At 40.5% G+C, this 23,567-nt stretch overlaps 1 protein-coding gene across 3 annotated transcripts in view; it reads left to right on the top strand.

Moving 5' to 3' along the window:
• The window catches only part of LOC117480494 (RNA-binding motif, single-stranded-interacting protein 3-like), a 129,655-nt gene that overhangs the window by 14,147 nt on the left and 91,941 nt on the right, over positions 1-23,567 (top strand). For all 3 annotated transcript variants that reach the window (XM_034127840.1, XM_034127839.1, XM_034127838.1), the window contains exon 2: positions 23,236-23,414. In XM_034127840.1, coding sequence (XP_033983731.1) covers positions 23,236-23,414 — 179 coding nt within the window. The remainder of the gene's footprint in view (positions 1-23,235; positions 23,415-23,567) is intronic.

Genomic DNA, 23,567 nt, shown 5'->3' with positions numbered 1-23,567 from the left:
CAAATTCTGCTTTTCAAATATTGACAATTATGCCACTGCTCTTTAGCCAGGGTTTAAAGAGCAGCACTTACTATTGGCAGGGTGTTCGTGCAGTGAGGCTTAACAACCACCTTTATTAATAACAAAACACTGCTTAAAACACCATTGAATGAGTAGGAGTCTGTGTCACATTCTGGCAGCAGCGAGGTGAAAGGTAACTGAAGCCACCGCTAAATAATAGTTTATCATGACGTGTTTTTTTGCCTCAGTGCTGCTCAAACTCCACCACCATGCTGACATTTGTACTGAACCATTGGATGAGACAGAGACATTAGTCTGCTACATGTGGAACAGCGGCAATCTGCATATTTCATTGATTTAACTTCATGAATAATTAAGAGCCCGGGAGGCAGTATCTCGTTGTGCATGCATGTTTGCATCCTTGTATGCATATGTTCAGCTGTCCAGCCGTGTATATAGTGCGTGGCTAATGTGTGCATCTTAAAGGCGGATTTAGTATGTACAATATACACCACAGAGGAAGGATGTAGCAGCAGCAGAGTACATTTATGCTACTTTCTTATCAAAGCTTGATATTGTTGTATATTTGTGTCCGTGGGTGTTTCTTCCTGCGGTGTTGTTTTTGTGTTGACCTAAGACTAAGACTGACTGACTCATTCCAACACTATTGAAGTTGGCTGAGCTTGAACAGATTTCCTGAATGTAGTCACATAGTCTTTTCCTTTCAATCGTAATCTATAATACATCTTTATCTCTTCCTGTGGTTGTTTTCCTTCTCCCCAACATATGTATTTGCAGTGCAGAAATATACATAGCAAGTACATTCCTTAATTCTGAGTTGATGCATTGTAATAACAAATAAGGAATTGATGAATTGCCCAAAATCATCCATAACGGCTGAATTCAATTTGTTTCAATGAACATCAAGCACCAGTCATTTAACACAGATTCAAACGTTCCTCCTGGATAAGCAGCAGCAGATACATTCAATTACATTATACATGCATAATACCTGATATATAGACATTGCTATTTTTATAGCTCTATTATAATCCCATTATTTCATTCAATTATAAATAACCAAGGAAATCTGCCTATTCTTTCTTTAACTGATGTTTCCAAACGTTTTTAAACGAATCCTCATACAATGGAAATACAGTAAGGTGCTTAAATGCCATTTTATTTGGACTGTAAAAACTCATGCTTACTCACATGCAGGCATACATGAGATGCAAAAAAAGCACTTGTATGTAATAAAATTGCAGGTACACACACATACGCAGCAACTGTCAACTGCGGGATGAGATGCAGTGGAGGCGCAGCAGCATTCAGTGCACCGCTGTGACAGAAAATACTAACTGTAGCCCTCTTACCAATACCAACCCTGGAATTATCCTCTCAGCAGAGGTCTCTCTCCGTCCTCCCTGTCTGTCTCTCAGAAAAAAAAATCAATGATGGGGGGGGGGAACACTCAGCCAGTACGGTGGGAGACTCACCTGCATACAATAACTCATTCCTTTTTTGTTCTGTAGAGAATATGAAGAGAATGCAGATGTCATATAATGCCGTTGTTTTCTGTCAAACTTCACAACCATTTTCTCCTCGAATAGTATCCGATATCTATTAGGATATATTTTTTGTGGTGCAAGCTAATATGATCATGCCGATGACTGAATTCTACGCTTTAGTTTTGCATTATCTCAAAAGCACCATGGTGGATTAAATACTAAGAAGACAGAGGTGAAACTGCAAGCAATCTTCTTATTTCACTGCAAGTTGATCCAAAGGATTATTTTCCAAAAGTCAATGTATTCCACCAATGGATATCTCTTGTTATGGGATACTGTGACTGAGTACTTCACAGAGACATAGCCGCTTCTAAAGAGGGGGGATTAGTTGAGTGGTAGGTAGTTGGAAAGTAAGGAAACATGCAGTTGGTTGTTGTAATTCACTCTGAGACGCACTGCAGACACAGCACGATACATATCATATCATATTGGACGTTAGACAAATACCACTGTGATCCCCTCCCATGGTGTTGGTTACAGTCTGGAGGAGGTGGACTTTGCAGCCATAGATAATGACAGGTCAAAAAGCACAACAGCAGGGGAGAAGCAGAGGAAATAAAGGAGAACATTTGATTAAGGGAGGAATTAAATAAGGCAGAAAGGAGAAGAAATAGGGGGCAGAGGGAAATATGGAGCCCGTCTAAAATAAGCTTATAAAAAGAGAGTTGTTTGACTCCGCGGTATCGTAATCCCCCACCAGTCACTCCCTGATGTACACTGAAACATGTAACGTGTTCAAATGCATATGTTCATTTCCCACCCTGGCATATATATATCTCTTCACTATTAACTTGAATTGCTGTCAAGATTTAATCTTTTCTCTTTACAGTGAAATATATATGATCAGACTTATATTGCTAGGGTGCTATGGTTCCTAATTCTTCACTTTCTTATTAAAAGTCACATTGTAGGTTGAAAAAATAAAGAAATGAAATTATACACTAGATCTCGTGAGAGAAAATGGAGTCAGACAAGACATCATGTTGTGCTGAAAGACAGTGGCACAGATTTCTAAACATGCAATCTGGACTTCACAACAGTCAGTCAGAGACAGGAAGTACAGTCGAGTTACAGATTGAGTGGCAACCCCACACAGAAGGGATGAGGGGCCGACACAAAGTGGAGAGGCAAAACAGAGACAAAGCAACAGAGGCACACTCTTGCGTTCTTCCAAAGTACAGCCACAAGCTGTTGGTCTCAGTCTGCCAGCCTAGCTCAACTTCCCAGCCATAGATAAGCTGTGTGTGTGTGTGTGTGTGTGTGTGTGTGTGTGTGTGTGTGTGTGTGTGTGTGTGTGTGTGTGTGTGTGTGTGTGTGTGTGTGTGTGTGTGTGTGTGTGTGTGTGTGTGTGTGTGTGTGTGTGTGTGTGTGTGTGTGTGTGTGTGTGTGTGTGTGTGTGTGTGTGTGTGTGTGTGTACATAATTCATAAGCGTAGCCAAATCAAGATCGAGAGATTATCACGACTGTTGGCACAAAAGAGGGGAGGAGAGAGGAAGAATGGGAACAGATAGAGGAACTAAAAAGGAGGGGGGTGTTTAGCAAGGATATACGAATGCAATTACAGGTTACTGAGCTTCTACTATTTTATATTCACCCCACACTTAGCTGTATGCAGCATGTGTTCACATACACGTTCCCATAGGCTCCCTGTGTATAACTCTGTTTCTCTATCTCCATTCAATGGCTCCCCTCCCTCCCTCCCTCCCTCCCTCTTTTACTTTCAAGGAAGGGTAATCCCTCTTGTAGCTAATGTGCTGTGACATTTCATGGTACAATAGGATTTGGGAGACACTATGTATTCTCATAGTGCCGGGGTCTGGTTGATAACCTCGCTGTCTGGGTGATTTTAGACTGCAACAACTCTTGGACTAGTTTTTTTATCTCACTTTGGAAATCTAATACTCAAGGTGGGAAAGCAGTTCACAATAATACATACTTCAGGGCAAACCACAAGAACCGTATATAATCACACAATATTTTGGAAACACAAAAAAAGACCATCTGATAAATAGATTTAATCCGACATCCACTGTTACAGAGTAATGTCATTTTATAAGGACAGCCAAAATATAATGACATGAGCCTAACTATCATATATTGATCCCCACGAATGTACTGGTGCAAGGCATATCACAAACTGTGTACTATTGGATCCTCCTTTGACCACATTCATATGGCAGATTCTCAGTTGAAATGTCACTCATAAAACTCATCTCTCTCATCTGCAGTTCCAACTGGTCTTTTCCATGTGCCCTAAACATTGCACAAATAAATGTTCATCTTTCTTTCCTTGATTTTGTAGAAGTTGTGAATTTGACATCTAACTTATTGGAGGAATAGTTTGGATTGTTTGAACCCGGGGTGTACGTATAAGGGATTTGTACATATTCAGTTTATAACCTACTGTAAATGGTGCTAACATGGCCCAGTTTAGAGAAGCAGGAAGGACTACCAGGTAGTGTGTCAGTATTATTGTGTGACTTTGGTGTTTTGAAGGTGTTAGTCCTGATTCACCATACTAACACAATTGAACAAAAATAACTAGCCAATGGAGGCATCAACTTCTGTTTGTCAAGTGTAGGGTCAAAGAAGAGAGCATAGATAAACACTTCAGTCTAGACTAGTAATCAGGCGGCAAGGTAAGGCGGTAAAACATTTCTAAATATAGTATACATTTAAAGTGATATAGATGTTTTTGGAAGCTGTTTTTTTAGGTGGCTATTATGTTTGCTGCAGCCCTTGTCTGCATTGCTTTGCTTCCAATCTGGTACTCCTGTCTGCTTTACCAAACAGACGATGTGCCAACCACTATCTAGGTAACACTGTCAAGTACCCAACATAACTTTGCCTTTTATGTATAAGATAAGTGTAATGGCCTATCAGAATGCCCCAATATTATAGAATATTGACACATGGGAGGTGATGTGATACAGATAGCGGGGTTTCCCTTTGGGTCAGCTGAGGGCTTGAGTGCTTATCTCACCAGCAGAGCTGATGTGTGGGGATAGGATATGAAGGCAGTTAATATGCTCATCAACCTTCAGGCACAGATATGATTCTGCCAGAATGTCTAAAGCCAGACTGTGCTTAGTGAAGGCAATGTTGGAAGGGATAAATGTTAAATACTTTGCATGTGCATTATTATATTTGAGTTAGTCTGGATAAAATAGCAATGTTTTGCGGTAATGTCTGTGAGCATCAGAAAAATACAAACCGATAAAGATAAATATAAGATGGTGTCCTCTGTTATTTCCCCCATGCTTCTTTGCATCCCTTTAAGGAGCACCCCAGGGCACTATTACCTTACCCAGAGGCATTTTACAGGGTTTGCAACCAATCAAAACTGTTTTGTCACACTCAAAGCACAATATGTTCTCTTGCTTAAACTCAAATTAAATACACAATATCCTTGTAATCTTAATAAAAGAATAAGAAGAACATTCCCCTTTTCCCCATTGATACCTGTGCAGATTTACTACAAAAGGGCTTCAATCATATTGACAAACAGGCTCTGACTGTACTTAAATTAGGAACTCATTTGTGGTTATGAGGCTATTTAATTACAATAATGACTTTCCCTTCATATCATTTCCTGATTAACTGAAGGCCTCGAGTCCTGAGAAGGCCAATTCACAACCTGTCATTATCCTCTGAGCAAAGTCAAGCCTTAAATCATCAAAAGAATGACTTAAATCCATGTCATGCAAAAGCCCCCTGACGCTGTGCAGAACGTCTTCCTCAGCTAAATGCAGATTACAACCGAAGTGAGCCCAGTGTTTATCCAGCTAACAACCGTACGAGGGGACTAACGTCTTGTCGCCTTGATTTGCCGCAAGATTTGTTTGAGAGCGTGACAGCAAGCGTGAGACAGATAGAAGTGTCATGCCCAGATTCATGAGACGGGGGATAGCAGGCCTGCGATTGCTGTTTTGGCTGACTGTGTTATACCTGGAGGGAGCTGGATGCTGCCGCCGCCATACTGTAGCCAATTTAGCTGGAGCACAGCTGCTAAGAGGCTCCCCGAGGTGTGTGTATGTGCTTCAGGATTAAGCCACAGCACCAATTAAAGCCTCCGACTGGTTTTATAGGATAAATTATTAACAGCAGAAGTGACCTCCCTGGTGGCCTTTCCTCCTCTCCTCTCCTCTCTTCCTCTCCTCTCCTCTACTTTCCTCTCCTTGTCAAACTTGTCTCCTTTCCCTCACAACGCATTCCCTTTCCTTATTCTCTGCAGTCTCTTTTATTTCACTCTTTACCTGTGTTCTTCCTAGAAAATCAAGGGTTGATTTATGAATTTAAAATCGAAACAATTGATCTTACCATCTGCTTAAAAAAGCGATGCAAAGATGTGGACATGATCTATCAGGAAAGCAGATTTGTCTCAGTTTGCCTCTCTTTAATTTGGGTCTGTTCACTATAATGTTTGTCTTTTTAAGAATTGTTTTCCCTCCCTGAATACTTTGCTATATTGTTGTCTCCAGGATACAGTTAGGGTTTATTGTGTCTCTGTGCAGCTGCATTCCATTGTGTTCAATAACAAAAGCATGTTAGTCCGTAATGGATACTTTTAACCTTTCCCATGTAATTTGATCAGGCTTTTAAATCAATCCAAGCACACACACTGTCTCATTAATGATTGGTGGATGCATCGACTGCTGCTCGCTCTCTGTTCAGCTATTGTTTGTTTTTGTCAAATGGGCGACCCATGTCTTGTTTTGATTTGATAAATGGTTCAATACTGGATTCTGAATTATAAATGTGAGCAGTTGTGTGACATCTCTTTTGGACAAGAGCAGTGAGAGTTTAAATGGTTTACAGATCTAAATGTATTTAACATCGGGGTGACTTCATGCTATCATTCAATATTCCAACAATTGGAATTTCCTGTGGAAAATAGTGCCTCGCAATATTATATTGGCCCAGTGGCTCGTCATAATCCAGATGCAATTTGTTTTGGCAGTTGACTCTATTAACATACTGTTGGAACACGGCGTTCAGAATATAAATTGTGGGTCTCATTTCAACAGTAAAGTGTACACAGTGGAGGTGCATTTCTGAATGAAAGTCCCGAGTGTCAAATCATTAGGCTTTACTCGTATCGTGTGTCTGGCCAGCTGTTTTATGTATTTTTCTGAGATGTTTCTGTCTAATCTTCCACCTGTGAAATAAAAAAACATTAATGGTACATCTGATCTCTACATTTGTTACAATGCCCTATTATGGATTTTCCCTCTAGGTATCCTCGGGTCATCATCTGATCTCAGTCAGCGGGCTTGGATTCCACTCAATATGTTCTTACACTCTGATCTCTTCCTCCCTTCCTCCACCCCTCTACTCCTCCCCCTTCTTCTCTCTTGCCCTGAATGTTTGCTCCTCTCATATTTGATGAAGGAATGTAATTAGAGCAGAGAGAGAAACAGTGAGGGAAAGAAGCAGAGGGATAATGAATGGTCAGTGACCCTGAGAGCAGACAAGGTAAAGATAAGTTTGAATCAGGCCTGGTCGATCTACAGCAGAGCGGCATATTGAACCTTGTTAATACATTACACCAGACTGTTGATGTAGTGGTGCATTGACGCTGCAGCGTTGCCTCGCCTGCAATTGAAATTACCGGTAAACCCTGAAATATCTGTGCAGGGTCACGAGTTTAACAATCTTTGTGTAGATTTCTACCATCACATGTCTCTGTTTACTGCCATAACTCAGCGAGATGACGGTAAACATGATTTTTTCATATGTTTTCATATGACTTCCATTACCATAGATTATTTTAATAGAAAACCTCAACCTTGGGTTTGTTTTACCATACAGCTCAGCTGTGTAACGTTGTTGACTGCTAACACACATCCTATAATTGTAGGGAGATTTCTATTTAGACATTTCCTACTGTGGTTTCCCACCTTAAGGAAATTAAATTCCCCATGGTGATATTCATAATTAATCGTAATTGTATGTATTTTCCTCATAATAATATGGGGCTTCCGGTTTGGTGAGCGACGCCATGGCTGCTTAAAGAACGTGCTCCCGACATTCGGTGCTAAAAGTTACCAACGACAATCGGGATACATAAAACATTTATTTGACAGTTTGGCTTAAGAGTGTTGGTCTTGAGAATGATAATTCCCCGTCGATGGGAACTTTTGTGGAGGCTTTGCTGAGGGAGGGTTTGGACCTCCCGGCTACATTTGAACTACGAGTTGAGAGAGCGCACCGCGCCCTGATGTCGAAGCCGCCCGGGGAAGCCTCGCCGAGGTCTATCGTAGTCAAACTGTCAAGCTACAGGACGAACACTGGCCTGGCAAAAGCGAGGATTTCAACATCTCGAAAGGAGGGTAAATCTGGATCATGACTACGCGCCTGATGTGTTAAGAAAGCGAAGGGCGTATGCAGAAGTGAAAACGGTCCTGAGGGAGAGGAAGATAAGATTTCAAACTCCGTTCCCGGCCAGGTTAAGAGTCTTCTATGAGGAGGGAATTGTCGTATATGGATCGGCGGAGGAAGCGACTGATGATATGGCAAAGAGGGGGCTCCTGGTGTCGGTCATTAAGCACCCAGATTCACTTTTGGAACGGATCCAGCGGATTACCTGGCGCACCAGCAAGAGACCGGGGACCCGGGACAGAGCCGGCAGGAATGTTAACTACAAGGAGAAGCTAGAGGCCTTTAGGCACAAGGACTCAGCGTGAATGGAAGTGAACTGAAAGCTGCTGTTTGCCGATAAACGGGTGAGTTTTTATTTTCAGTAGAGGAAGCCGAAGAGCTGGCTCCCACAAGAGAGAGATTTAAGACTATAATCCCGTTCTGCACACTAAAGAAGCATTGTACAGGCTATAACTAAGAATATTCTGTAAGGGTCGGGGCATTCATCTTCAGCCATGCAGCCGACAGATGGACAACAACATGGAAGTATACGAAGGCCCTCTCACACCTGTCAGGTGGGGAGGCTTTACCTCAGAGCCCTATCACCATCAGGGCAGGGTCAATATGAAGACCCCACAGTGGGAAGTCTTATTTTTTCTTTTTTTCTTATTATGTTCCTGTCTTTGCAGTTTATGGGGTGTTACCTATGATAAATCTTTCGTTACCTGTAAAAACTTGGGTTGGTATGTTTCACTGATATTGTCCTTATCAGACTCTGAATGCAAGCTGTTATACTATATATACTATGTGAATGGTCTTGTAAATCCTATCAAGAGAAGTAAGATATTAACCAAACTAAAAAGAGATCAAGTTGAGGTGGCATTCTTGCAGGGAACGCATCTATCGGATACAGAGCATGCTAAATTAAGAAGACTAGGCTTTAAACATCAGTACTCATCATCATATGCGGCTGGCCACAGGAGGGGGGTGGCAATATTCATTTCCAACAATATTAGTTTTGAACCCACGTTCGAAAAGAAGGACACAGAGGGGAGATATATATTAGTGAGAGGAAATCTAGGTTAATTGATTTCTCTACTAAATATTTATGCTCCTCCTAATTCAGATTGGACATTTTTTAAACAGATATTTGATTTAATTATAGCAGAAACTCAGGGGGTCCTAATCTGTGGGGGGGATCTAAACATAAGATTGAATCCTAAACTGGACTCTTCAAATGTGCATATTGGGCAGCCCAAGCTGATAAACAAGAAAATGAATTTGGCAATGGAGGATATTGGTTTGGTAGATGTCTGGAGATAAATAAATCCTTCAAAGAGGGACTATACCTTTTTTTCTAATCCACATTTGGCTTATTCAAGGATTGATTATTTTCTAACCTTTGGTAAAGATCTACACAGGGTGGGGGGCTGCGACATGGGATCATGGACCATTGCCCTATTTATTTCAAATTAAATCTGGAGCAGGATCAAAGAAACACGTTATGGAGATGAAATACATATTTACTGAATAATATGAAGGACCAAATGAAGAAGGATATCACTGAGTACTTGGAACAAAGTGATAATGGTGAAGTTTCCCCTCCAGTACTGTGGGATGCATGTAAAGCTGTGCTTCGAGGGAAGATAATTGGATACAGTGCTCGCTTAAAAAGAGTTAGACAAGTTACAAGGAGAATTAAAACAATTGGAACAAAATCATAAAGACTCAAATGATCAGGTAATAAAGACTGCTCAAAAAGAAAAATAATGAAATAAATTAGATGTACACTAAAGATGTACAAACAAAGTTAATTCTCACAAAACAGAAATACTATGAAGGAGGAGGAAAAGCCAGTAAATGATTAGCCTATAGGCTGAAAAAACAACAAGCAGAGAATTCAATTCATAAAATAAAAAATCCTATTACTGATTCCATACAGTATAAACTAAAAGAAATACAAAATAGTTTTGAAGGATATTATCGAAAGCTCTACTCCCAACCTCAAATTGATGGGGAGAAAATGGAGGATTTCTTTAAGGGGATACATCTGCCTGAACTGACTAGTGAGCAGGGAAGTCAGATGGTAGTTGCAATAACAGAGACAGAAATTAGCTCAGCTATAGCACATCTTAAATCAAATGAGGCCCCAGGCCCAGATGGGTTTCCTTCGGAGTGTACAAGGTGATGGAAGATTCATTGATACCTTGCAGTCAGCCTTTAACTGGGTTCTTAAGGAGAACATTATACCCCCCTCCTGGAAGGAGGCAGTCATTTCACTTATTCCAAAAGAGGGAAAGGATAAAACTGAATGCAGTAATTTTAGACCAATTAGCGTGTTGAACCAGGATTATAAGTCTTTACCCATATAATACTAGCCAAACGAATAGAGGGATTATTACCACAAATTATTAGCCTTGATCAGACAGGATTTGTACGAGAAAGACAAACCCAGGACAATATCAGAAGGACACTACATATAACAAAAGGGTGAAACAAAAGATCTCCTTATTTGCTGATGACATATTGGTATATCTATCCAGCCCAGAACAATCTCTGGTACAGTTATTTTCAATTTTAGAACAATTGAAAATCCTTCTCTGGATATAAACTGAATGTTTTGAAGACACACATTCTGAGTTAGTACTGCCCATCAGTAAATATGAAGAAAAACTATACATTGAGGTGGGATTCTGAATCCATGAAGTACTTGGGAGTAACTATTCCAATAGATTTGACAAAACAGTTTTCACTTAACTACCTACCTTTGAACCAAAAGATTAGGGAAGACATAAGGAGATGGGACCTTGTTCCTGTTCTCAGTTTTAGTTTGCGCATTGAATCGGTCAACATGGTTATTTTGCAGAGACTGCTGCATCTCTTCCAGTCCCTTCCACTAGAACTATCTGACCAACAATTTCAGGAATGGGATAAACATATCTCAAGGTACATTTGGCAGGGACGAAGGCCAAGATTTAAATATCAGAGTTTACAATTGGCTAAGAACAAGGGTGGTGTCGCACTCCCATGTTTAAAGGATTACTATATTGCGGCTCAATTGAGACCATTAATATGCTGGTGCAATCCAAAGTACGTTGCTAGATGGAAGGAGATTGAGAGTGCTATATCAGAAGAATTTCCAATTCAAGCTGCAATTGGGGATAAGGTCTTGATGAATAAACTAAACGAACTGAGCAACCCAGGGATCTGTCTGTCACTTAAGGTGTGGAACAGACTGGTAACTCAAAATCACCTGAGGGAGGCTGTAAAGGTTTTAAGATGGTGTGTGTGAACGATCTATAATTTCTACCTGGAAGATGGGACGCAAGATTTACGTTTTGGTCTTCAAAAGGCCTGACAGCCTACTTACTGCACATTTTTCCACAAGGGGTCCATGAACAGCTTTCAGAATCTGAAGGGGCAGTTTGACTTGAAACGTGATTATTTTGTACAGGTTCCTTCAAGTTTGTCATTACATCGATCAAATACAGAGGGAGAGTACACAAGTGCACTGGGATAACACTTTGTTAAAAGTTTTTAAAGAAGCCTATCTTGAGGGCTCAAACAAGAAAGTTGGCTCAAAGATCTATAGGAGTTTACAACGAACAAAAGGTTGACTCGCTATATGTAAAACAAAAATGGGAAAGGGAAGGAAACTTAGTTCTGAAGGAAGAAGATTGGGAGAATTTATGTGAGATACAATGGAAAACTTCAAGTTCAACCTCATGGCGAGAGTTTTGTTGGAAAAACCTCATAAGGTTTTTCATTACTCCAGCCCAAGAGACATTACACTCTGCATGCTGGCGACAGTGTGGATGCCTTATGGCAAACCATTTTCATATATTCTGGTCTTGCACATCATTGAATCCTTTCTGGCAGCAGGTTCATGGAGTTTTACAAAGGCTTTTTCAGGTAGACATTCCATTTACATTTGAATCGTTATATTTGGGTGCTTTACCACCAGAAATGTGTTCCTCTAAAGATAAATATCTATTTCGAATCCTGAGTGCTGCTTGCCAGAAGGCCATCACCAGAATGTGGTTAAAACCAGGAAAAGCTACTTTGGATGAGTGGATTGACATTGTGTATGATATTTTTTAAATGGAAAGGATAACCCTTGCTTTGAGATTGCAACAGGGAATCTTTTTGTCAAGATGGGAACAATGGATACTATATGTTACACCAATACCACCATCATTTGTCTAGAAGGGATTTGTATATAATTTTAGTATTTTTTTTTTCTATGCCCCCCTTGTTTGAATAAGTTGCAGGTACACCCCCATAACCCTGTTCGTGTTTATGTTCTTTCTATGTGTTATAGCATGTTTGAAGGTCAGTGAGGCCTGCCTCTGTATTATCCACAAATATGTAAGTTTGTTTTCTGATTTCACTGTTAACTACAGAAGCCTTACAGAGACTATTGTATTATCTATGACTGTAAACATGTGACAAGCTGAATAAAAAGAGAATTTCAAAAAATAAATAAAAGCTAATATGCAGTACAATTGCCTTGAGTAGCTTAGTAGATAACTGAGTATAGCTTTTGTAGCCTTTGCGAGCACATTTTTTGCTGTTGGAGGACTAGTCAGATTTTAAATTGTTTTTATTGTATTTGTACAGTAAGCTACCTTACTTAATGTTTGTTGTTAATAATAAAAAAGAACATGCTAACATGCCAACATGTGATGGTGAACATTGAAACGTTATATCTGCTCCATTAATTGCATACAAGATTGCTGGTGTTGGCCTTTAGCTCAAAGTACAGCATCAGAGCTGCTAGCATGGCTGTAGACTCTTTTTTTCAATCTTGATTCAGCATTTTTGATTGGAAAGAAAATAGCTAGTCTGCTAAATGATATTAAGATCATTTTTTAAATTATTTCTTTTGTGGCCTTTATGGTAGTCTTCCGCCTTTTTTAAATGTGATTTACAGGTTTGTATCTTCGTACACAACATGTTTAGGGCCCCAATATCAACCAGTGTTAGGTAATATCCAGTGACCCATCTGTGCCTTGTCAAAACGTCTGAAACAGAATTTTACAACGCAGAATGAATTCCCAAAACCTGATATTATTTCGTAGCTGTCTCTTCCAGTAATGTGATTCTCATTTATGCTGCTGTGTATGCAGCTCACATAATATACTGTATGTCACAACCTCTGATGCTGCTTGGCTTATAGAGACATTTTAATTGATTCGCTAATGAGGGTAGACACCCCTCAACATACAAGCACACACACACACACACACCTGCCAATAGCTATCTTTCAGTTTCTCATTGTTAGTGTGATAAAAAGAACCCAATGCACAATTGTACACACACACACACACACACACACACACACACACACACACACACACACACACACACAGAGCATATCCTATCTTTTCAGCTTCTCATTGTTGCAGCGGAGAAACATTATTCTGTCTGCACACTTATTCTATAGTCTCCATTCTCTGACCTGACGCTATATAAGCATTCTGTCTTATTCTTATGGCCTCTTATTCTGATGGTAATTTGACTGTCTGAAAGGACCGGCAGAGGATTGTTCTGTCTCATTCAACAAAATACGCTAAAAAGTCATTCCTGGGATTAAAAAAAGCTCTGCGGTGGATTTCCAGGGCTCTGTTGTCGTTCCTGCAGTTGCCGGTCGGCCCCCCGTTCATATGCTAATGAGCAAGAGCTTGATTGTTTCCTCATATTTTAATCTCCTGCACAGTGTTGGAGGAAAGGGGGGCCAGGAGATAGGAAAAGTAAGAGGAAGAGATGATGAGACGAGAGGAAAGGAGATGATGGAAGAGGAGAAGAAGAAAGGGCAGGGGCTGGCGGCAGCGAAGGAATGGAGAGGAGGAGAAAACTGAAGACAAAACACGGGGAGGTGAAGTTATGTACGAGGAGGAGAAAAGCGAAATTTGAAGAGGCAAGGGACATGAGACATCTAGAGTTCATTAACAGTGATAAGGAACTGGAGCTGTTGCCGTTAAAACTCAATATTTAGCATTGCTATAGTTTAAACGTTAAGGGGAAAGCTAAAGAACAATGAAACCTCCATACTTTGTCCTTCTGTATAAACCAATCAAGAACCCCGTCTGATGCCGATCTTAATGTATACTGCAACGCTGACCAGGAGGCAATGAGAGGAGGAGCGAGAAATACTTTTTTGAATAAACTAACGTGTCATTTGCATAAATATGCATAATAAAAGAGCTTTGTGCAAAGCTTCTCTTCAATATGCAATCCCCCCCTCTCCTCTTTTTTTACTTGCATGCTAGAGGTCATGCAATTAAAAAGTAAGAATGTAGCATAGGATTTGGTATCAAGGAGTTTTGAAGCGTTATGCTGTGGAATGATTTTCTTGGACATCACTCAGGAATGGTGTTTTTTTTTCTTTTCGAAAGAGTGTAAGGTCAGCAGCTTTAGCGAATAGATTTGTTAGTTACTTTGATTGTTTCTGACAGCAAGAAAATAGCTTAGCAAGTACTTACATCTTAGCCAGCATGTGTAGAGTACATTATGTTAAATATGAGATTTGTGCACTGGCAGCCTTTTGAGGAAAAATAAGTAAAATCCTTTCTTGGCCAGTAAGAACAGTTAATCTGAAAAATCTGGAACTAACCAGGTGGTTGTGTTTTTGGGAAATGTGCTGTTATGCATGGAGTAAGGCGTTTGTTTTGCTTCCTTATTTAACATTTTTAGGAAGCAATCGTGGCCAGGTACATCTTGAACATACCCAGAATGCTACTTCATTCCTTAGCTAGAGCATTTCTTAGCATGTCTCCCTTTTGTTTTCTGTCCAAAGCTGCATTTTTCAAACTCTCACTCTGTTCAGGATCTGAAAGATAAATTGTACGAATTACTTGATGCAATTCAAGCTAGGGCTGCTCGATTATGGCAAAAATCATAATCTCGATTATTTGGGTCAATAATTGATATCACGATTATTAAAAACGATTATCCATTTACTTTGAAAACATCCATTTATTTAAAAAATTAAATGTGAACAGTATGTTTTTAACAGTTGATTACCCTGAACTTTAAGTATAATTAAACTGAAAAACCAATTAAATATAAAAAAAAAAATCTTTTTATTTTGATTATGTTGTTTTCATAATCGTTGCAAGCCAAAATCGTAATTGCGATTAAAATACGATTAATTGAGCAGCCCTAATTCAAGCTTTAGAATTACATTCTGAAAACAAATAAAAACACAGAAGAAAATATACCCAAATGGAGACAAAGTTGTTGCACAAACACGTGGTAGTGGGTTTTTTCTTTTTCCCACAACCCCACACACACACAAACGCCCTTGACCCCAAGAACAATAGCCGTGCAGGCGAACGCGTATTCAAATCAATCTCAAGTTAAACAGCTCGCCTGTGAACTCACACAGCCTGCACCCCCCCACTCTCTGACCTTCTGAAAAACACAGCCACAGGAATTTGCTGAGAGTTCACCACAGCCTCTCCATCATCTCCTTATCTCCCACCCGGTCAGTAAGCATCAAGCCCAAACTATATGTCCCCCTGGGATGTTTGTGCAACGTGTTTATGACATCCCAAGTGTTGTTGATGCTTTTGTTGCTGATGTTAACATGAGAGGTAGAGGGCTGGAACACAGTGTTCCACTGGGAAGCAACCTTGACGACCTGATCTTCTGAGGAGACGGAGAGAATCGGAGGGGGGAGGCATTTGGGAAGGGGACTGGGAGAGTGACGAGAGAGGAGAGGAAGGTAGGGGAGAGGTGAGAGATTAATAATAAGACTAGAGACAGAAAGTGGATGTACATTAACAGGGGGGCTAGATGAGCAGACAGGAAGCATACAACAGCACAATGAGTGATCAGTGTAAGTGCCTTTATTGCACTGCTAGTTTCAAAATGCAGGAACAAAGACTTTATTTCCAGAAGAACTCAGCACTGACAGAATGGGTTTTTATGATGTGAGAGAAGTGAAACATGTTGATGAGAACGATGAACGATTTTACCAGCAGTATTGTCTTTAGTTCCAGTGAGTATCTGTTAAATACAGTTACAGATACTGCTTTACATACAATTAAATATCCTTTTTTTCACCCGTTCAAATGTATAAAATCCTTCTTATGAAAAAATAATAATAATTTCTGCATTTCAAAATTAAAGTGATATTTATTTTCATATAGATTGACCTTACAATGGTCTCTTTAGTTGAGGCTGATGCAATTTGCAGACTGGTAAAAAATGATATCCAGTTATGTCTGCGTTTAAAATCTGCAGAATTTCTGCAGGTCATGAAAAAAACGAAACCGCCTTAAATTGGTATAATTATGGCTGTATTAGCCGAGGGGTATGGTTAATCTAGTATTACACTTGTAAAATAAAGTGGTTGGTGTGGTATGTTTTACAAGGGCTCCTATTTGATGTGTATTTCATTTGCAGATTTGTTCAGGTTCGTTATCCTAATTGGCATAATAAGAGGTCTGTTAAGGTCTTACATGTATTTAAAGAAACATGCACACACTGTGTACGATTGCCTTCACTTGTAGCCACTTTGATATTTTAATATCAGTGTACCTCATGTAGGGTAAACTAAGTGCAAATCTGTTTTCTGGGATTGCAAGCTTTACCTGGAACTGGACTTTGAAATGATTTAATAAATAGCCCTCTCAGGTGTGATTTGCCCACACATTTCATTTATCCCCCACACTTAATCACAGGCTATACCTCCAGCCTACACATTCCTCAACTCAACACTTGGAAACCTCATCCTGTATTGGATATCATAAGGCTTGTATCCAACAAGGCTATTTATACCTGCACACAACATTGACTGGACTTACTGCAGCTTCCTCTGCTTTCCCTGACAAACATATGCCATGTTTCCTTCCTTTATATTAATAACTTTAACTATAGCTTTTCGGTGTGGTATCCCTGAGGCCTCATCTTTGAGTATAACAAGACCTGGACGAGACACTTTGCTTGTTTTGGTCAATTCCTAAAGAGATGATTTGTTGTCTTTTCAAGGTTTCCGACAGAAGCTGTACCCAGGGCTTAATTTAGCTGCTTGTAATCTCTAAATGGAGATGCTATATTCAAAGCCATGTTTCCATTCCAAGCTCTTCCTTAAACCCTTCCGCTGCTGTGTTTAGAGGCACAGAGAGTAAGGGAGAATCTCAGCGCTGGACCCAAAAATAGCCCGCATTCTTTCCTCTGTGTTTCAGGAAGCATCAGAAGAGGCCGGAACAAACCCCTCGCCTATGTCCCACTCTTTCCTTTCTCTATTGTCCCGTCCTCTTTCCCCCTTCCCCACTCTTATCCTTTCTCACTCATTTTTGTCGGGATCAGCCATTCCTCCTTCTCCATATCTCTACCATTTTCTGTGGCGTCCTCTCTCACATTACTCTACCCCTTCCCATACCTTTCACCCAAAGTTCACCCCTCTCTGGGACTGAGCGACTTCTTTTCCCCTACTCCCTTTTCCTTTCTACCATTACTAGTGAGCTTTCCCATGCTTTCATCTATTATGGAATCACGCTGAAGACAGCTAAGTTTGATCCTTGTGAATGTCTCTTCATACACGCCCACATGAGTGAGAATATCCATCATATTACATTCATAAATGCTCATATGAGCCTTATTAATTGTATAAAAGAGTTATAGCAGCAGACTATTGGACAAATTGTTGGCTATTGCTGTAATCTCTCGAGCCATGTATCTGTCTTACACTTGGTGTGTGTCCTTCTGTCTGTCTCTTATCTCCGTATCTCTGTTTTAGTCAAACAAAGATAAATGTGCACAGATACAACAGCTACGCACTGACGTACAGAGTGCATCAGTATGCAACCACGAAAATCGATTCTTCTGAAAATAGCAGGGGAAACCTGACCTTAGCAAGGTCAATGTACTTTACTGGAACTCTGGAAAAAACTGAGCTGTGGTGGTTACATGAGAGTGTGTGGGGGGTTGGTTTAAATCCATTTTCAGGGCTTTCCAGGAGCAACTCATTGTTTGGAAAGTAGAGAACTCTTTATGGACAAGAGGGCTATAGACAAGTGTGAGTGCATGTGAGGTCTGTCTAGCATGTTTATGTGTTCTAACCTTAGCCTAAATGATGTACTGGATGGCTAGAGGAGAAGGGCAGTAAGAGTTCACAGAATGGTCTAAAAAACAAATGGGCGGTGGATGGTAGAGTAAGGTATGTTGCATCAGCAATCTAGCAAAGTTTCATTTAAAAAAAGGCCTGTGTGCAAAGTGAATTTACATAATTGTTTGCAATATTGAGGAAATGGAGAGGCAAAATAATCCAAACTGGAATAAAATATTGCAGTTTAAGAGCCATGTCATCTTTAATTCAACCCTTCTCTTTTGGAGTATAATTTGCACGACAAAAGGGCAATTTTATGAGACAGGAACAATGGAACAAATATGGTTGAATAAATAACTGTATGTAATTGACCTGTTAGTTACTCAGCCAACAAGCTTGTTATCTGACAGTTGAAGAGCTTCCCCCCTTTATTAACACTTCATTGAATAAAATGATGTAAAATCCTGAGAACGAAATGCCAGGTGAGTACAGGACCCAGTATAGACACAACAGAAAGAGGTTAAGAAAGCTATTAGGACTGACCCGGTGCTAGCATGTTCCTGGCTGGCTAACATGATAGCGATTAGCTTGCAAGCTACGCTAGTCTACCGACTTGCCAAGCAAGAAAACCAAACAACTCCATGCATGTATAGCAACATATAGATACAAAATGAGATATCAGAAAGCAGTTTTTTGAAAGATCAGTTGTTATATTGAATTTTCATATCAATGAAAGACAAAAAAACTATATATATCTTGTGTATGTAAGTGTTTGGCTTCTGCAATTGACTGACACATCTGCATTGTTTCTTAGTGCATGTACAGTATGCATCACGTATTAAAAGATTAGGCTGTTGTGTTTTTTTACAGTGTCTTGTGAATCAGTAACCAACACTGATTTCCTGTGTTCTTAGCCCTCTTTGCATGTCACTGTGCGGATAAACATATGCTCATTAGGTATTCAGCAGCATGCACATATATGACACCGCGCAGCAATGTTTTGTGCTGTTCACAGGCTCAGCCGTGCATGAAATCTACGAAAAACCTGGCGACTGTGTTTGCTTTGTGTGACAGTTTGTGTCGCTGCCTCTGAGCCATTTTCCCACTGCGAGAGCTTCTCCACTGTACTAAGTGTGTCAACAATACCAGCTGAGAGGCAGCTTCAGTCCACACACTCCAACTGCAGAGTAATCCTTAAAAGACACAAACTGGGAGAGAATAGGGAGGGAGTGGGGAAGAAATATAGAGCGAGAATGTGGGAAGTGGAAAGATAGAGGTGAAAAGAGCAAGAGATTGAGCGATGGTGGTGTCGAATTTGACAGTGAGGGAGAGAGGGAGAATAGAGGAGAAAGAGCTGTTGCCAGAGAGAGAGAGATTTCAATGTTTCAAAGGATTTCCCTATCACAGTCTCTGACACATTACATACACAGCTCACTATCGGCCCGACCCTGACAGCTGCACAAATTGGCTGAAAGAGGTTCCCTGGGTAAGGCCTTTGATCAGGTGTGTGTGTGTTGTGTCAGCGAGTGAGAGGAAGGAGAGAGGTTTAAACAGTTGTGCATACCTGGACATCTGAGTCTGTTTTTGTGGGTAAAGAAAGGATTTTTTTCTGCTGCAAATCATGGTGGAATGAAATGAATGTGTATAGATAACGCTGACAGTGAGTGTGCGTGAATAAATCTTGCCAGATTGGTTATGTTTGGGTGCGCATATTGCTGTGCCGGCATATGTGCAATGTGTCTTATATAAGGCATGTTAAAGCTTTATTCAGGGTCTTTTTCTCTGTCAGATTTCAGCCTGGGGTCTTTCATTTGTATCTGTCTCTTCCCATCAGACATGTTTGGATGTTATCTTTCAGAGGTGGTTGTGTAAACAAACCCATTGTTAAAAGGCTCATATGGAACAGCCCTCGACACAGTTCAGGCTTTGAAGCAGGGAGGTTTTCATTATCATGATCACAGGCCCCACATGAAAACCCATTCGCGCACCTCTCAGTACAAACCGCCCACTGCTGGCCCCTCAGCAGCTCCTCTGGAGGAATTTTGAGTTTGATCCTCTGCTCAGTGTTTCTGTTCTCTGACAAGCAAAAAAGCTGTCCATAAGAAAAAAAACGCCTAAGGATATCAAAGTGAATCTATTGTTGTGACTCTTTACAGTAATGATGATGATAATAAAGTATCTACCTATCTACCCATCCATCCATCCATCCATCCATCCATCCATCTATCTATCTATCTATCTATCTATCTATCTATCTATCTATCTATCTATCTATCTATCTATCTATCTATCTATCTATCTATCTATCTATCTATCTATCTATCTATCTATCTATCTATCTATCTATCTATCTATCTATCTATCTATCTATCTATCTATCTATCTCCATCCATCCATCCATCCATCCATCCATCCATCCATCCATCCATCCATCCATCCATCCATCCATCCATCCATCCATCCATCCATCCATCCATCCATCCATCCATCCATCCATCCATCCATCCATCCATCCATCCATCCATCCATCCATCCATCCATCCATCCATCCATCCATCCATCCATCCATCCATCCATCCATCCATCCATCCATCCATCCATCCATCCATCCATCCATCCATCCATCCATCCATCCATCCATCCATCCATCCATCCATCCATCCATCCATCCAACGTAATGTTACATATTAATTAGTTTTGATTATGTTACTAATTAATGATCAAAGACTAGTGAGTCAACAAATTGACAGAAGCTTTAGTTAGCAACAGTTAGCGGTTAGCATTACTTAAGCTACATCATCAAGAGAATATGTATATTACAAAGAGTAGAGGTAGGAGAGCTGGAGGACACCACAGTTAAAAAGCCAGTAAACATTTTCTCTATTAGATATGATCAAGTTTCAACAAAATCTAATTAAAGTGGTGCGTTGAAATCTTACTTGCTCTACTTGGTAGATTATGTGACACGTGCACCAAAGTTATAGTGCAAGAACAGGCCTTTGTGGCACAAATTGGGACTGAGACACCATCCTCTCTATTACCAGTCAGCATCAAAAATACGTTATTTCAAGATAAAATAGTTACATAATGTTACTTTAAGCATGTTACCTAAGCAAACATTTATTCATTTTTCCCATTAGAATTCAGAAAACCAGAGACAATATTTTCGCAGTGAACAGAGTATTGTGATATGGTCTGGAGAAAATACCAGACTGCAAATGTAAGGGATTTAGGAGTCACTTGCAATACAGAGTCATATTTGTCACAGCCATTAAAATGAAGTATTACCCAGCGCAGCCTTTTTTCATCTCTGTACTTTGTCATGTTTTTGCTGGGTTATTAGTGTAATGCACTCGCCAGCAAATGACACTACTCCATAGACAGCCTCTCCTTTTACTGCTGCATGTCTGCTGTATGTGTGTGTTGAATCCTGTTAGCGCAGCCTCCCTGAGCTGCCAGTGTGTGTTTGTGTGTATTTGTGTGTGTGTATTTTTGTGTGAAATTGTGTGCCATTTGAGGGAAGTACAGGTAATGGATTAATATCAGAGCTGGTTCAGGCTACACATTGCTGCGCGTTGGCAACCTGTCATTATCACAAACACCGACTCACACGCAAACAGGCTCAAACATGCTTACTAGCAATCTCACACACACATCCACCAAATACAGTATACCTCTAAGAAGATACACTCACTATCTCACCTGTCTCTATCCCTTCGCTTCACTTTCTCTCCCTGTCTTTGATCATTTCAAACTGCAGCGGTTGTTGAACTTGCTCCAGAGAGCACAGCACTGGTCCCACTGTAGGGAACTAGATGTTCCAGTGTGGAGGTTATTCTCTGAACATGAATGAGACAAAGTGAGAACGCTGCTGTCGTATGAACCATCAGGCTTGTTTACTTCCTCTAAACTTCACCTAATAGTTAGCCTAAGGCAGCGGGCATGCAGGCACGGTTGGGAGTGCACTCTGAACCCTTCATCCAAACACTCATTAATCCCGCTCTGCCCTTTCTCCCTGCCAGAAATGGTCATCTTATTAAGTCAGCAGTGAACTGAGTAATTGGACAGTGGAGGCTGATAGGAAACGTTTGAGTAAGTTGGGGCGATAGACGGCCTGGATTTAAAAAACTGGATAGCCTGGTTTATTCACCCATAACGAGATGTTTGACAGAAACTGCTTAACAGGTCAGTGTGTAGTATTTAAGGGATCTCTTAGCAGAAATGGGATATCCTATTTTAACTTGTATTTTCAGTGGTGCAGAACCTGAAACTTTGGTTTTTGTAACCTTAGAATTAGCCCTTTAGCCCATCTTGATAGGGAGCAGGTTTCTTGCATGGATACTGCTATGTTGCACCACTTTGTTTTTACTTTACACTTTTCAGAACTGCAAACCAAACACTAGCTCTTTTTCATGTTTTCACTGAAGTCTTGCATCACTCTTGTAAAACTGCAGTAATGCTAGTATCCCCCTGAATGTCAGTGCTTCTAAATTAGTGTGATGGCATTTGAGCGAGGGTAAGGTCCCTTACCATGGTTTTGCACTCCTGGGTTATTAGCATAGTCTTGTAAGGGGAAGGGTTAACAGAGGGCTTTTTAGCTGGTTACAATCGGCAACTGCAATGCTAGATGCCCCTCAATCCTTCACACTGACCCTTTGAGCAAGTGTGCCTAATGCAGTATTGTAAACTTTAAGAAATATGTTACAGTACCTTGAAGTAGAAAGATCACTGGTATCAAAACAAATGTATCCAATTCTGTTTGCATTGGAGAATAAGTTAAAAGATTACATTTTAAGATTCATTTTTAGACTTAAAGACCTGTCAAGATAGCTGATGCAACTTCAAATACACTCACCACTGACAGGACACGCGCTCAAAGCCATCTGTCCAGCAACTCTTTGTAAACCTCTATATATTTAATAAAGCCGCAAATGGTTTGATAAAAATGAAAACTGGAGAAATCTGTGCTAAGATTCAGCACAGCCTGTCAGCGTTATTGATACAAGCACCCAAAGTAACACTCAGTACCATGATCATAATAAACACTACTAATCATCCACATCCTGCTTCCTTAATGAGATTTGCTTCCTGTTGAATCAAGATATTGGTTTGGGATTTGCCGTAGGAAGTTCAGGAAGATGATGTGACAAGTGGGGAATTATTAAATCGGGGATTATTTTGGCATTGAAATTTGAAAATATACATTGACCTGAAGTGACCTTTTCCTCCATTTTTTCTCTGTCGCTACAGCAGTCCTATGCTCCTCCCCCGCAGCCCATGGCTCCGCCCAGCCCTGGCACTACAGGAGGAGGAGGTCATGGAGGATGTCATGGAGGTGGGCTAATGGAGCAACTCAGTAAGACCAACCTGTACATCCGAGGCCTGCCTCCTGCCACCACCGACCAGGACCTCATCAAACTCTGCCAGCCGTGAGTTCTATTCTTTTCTTTCTCTTCAACTTCATGTGACCCTGTCCTGCTCTGCACATGCATCCTTCAGCTCCTTTCGTTCCTGCTCCGTTCACTTCAGCTTGTGGTAATTAGTTGTGCGTGACTCCAACAGCAGTTTATAATGAGTATCAA

This window comes from Trematomus bernacchii, unplaced genomic scaffold (assembly GCF_902827165.1).
Source record: "Trematomus bernacchii unplaced genomic scaffold, fTreBer1.1, whole genome shotgun sequence".
NCBI lineage: Eukaryota > Metazoa > Chordata > Actinopteri > Perciformes > Nototheniidae > Trematomus > Trematomus bernacchii.
The sequence above is the reverse complement of the archived record's forward strand: the minus strand, read 5'-3'. Positions and strand labels throughout refer to the sequence as shown.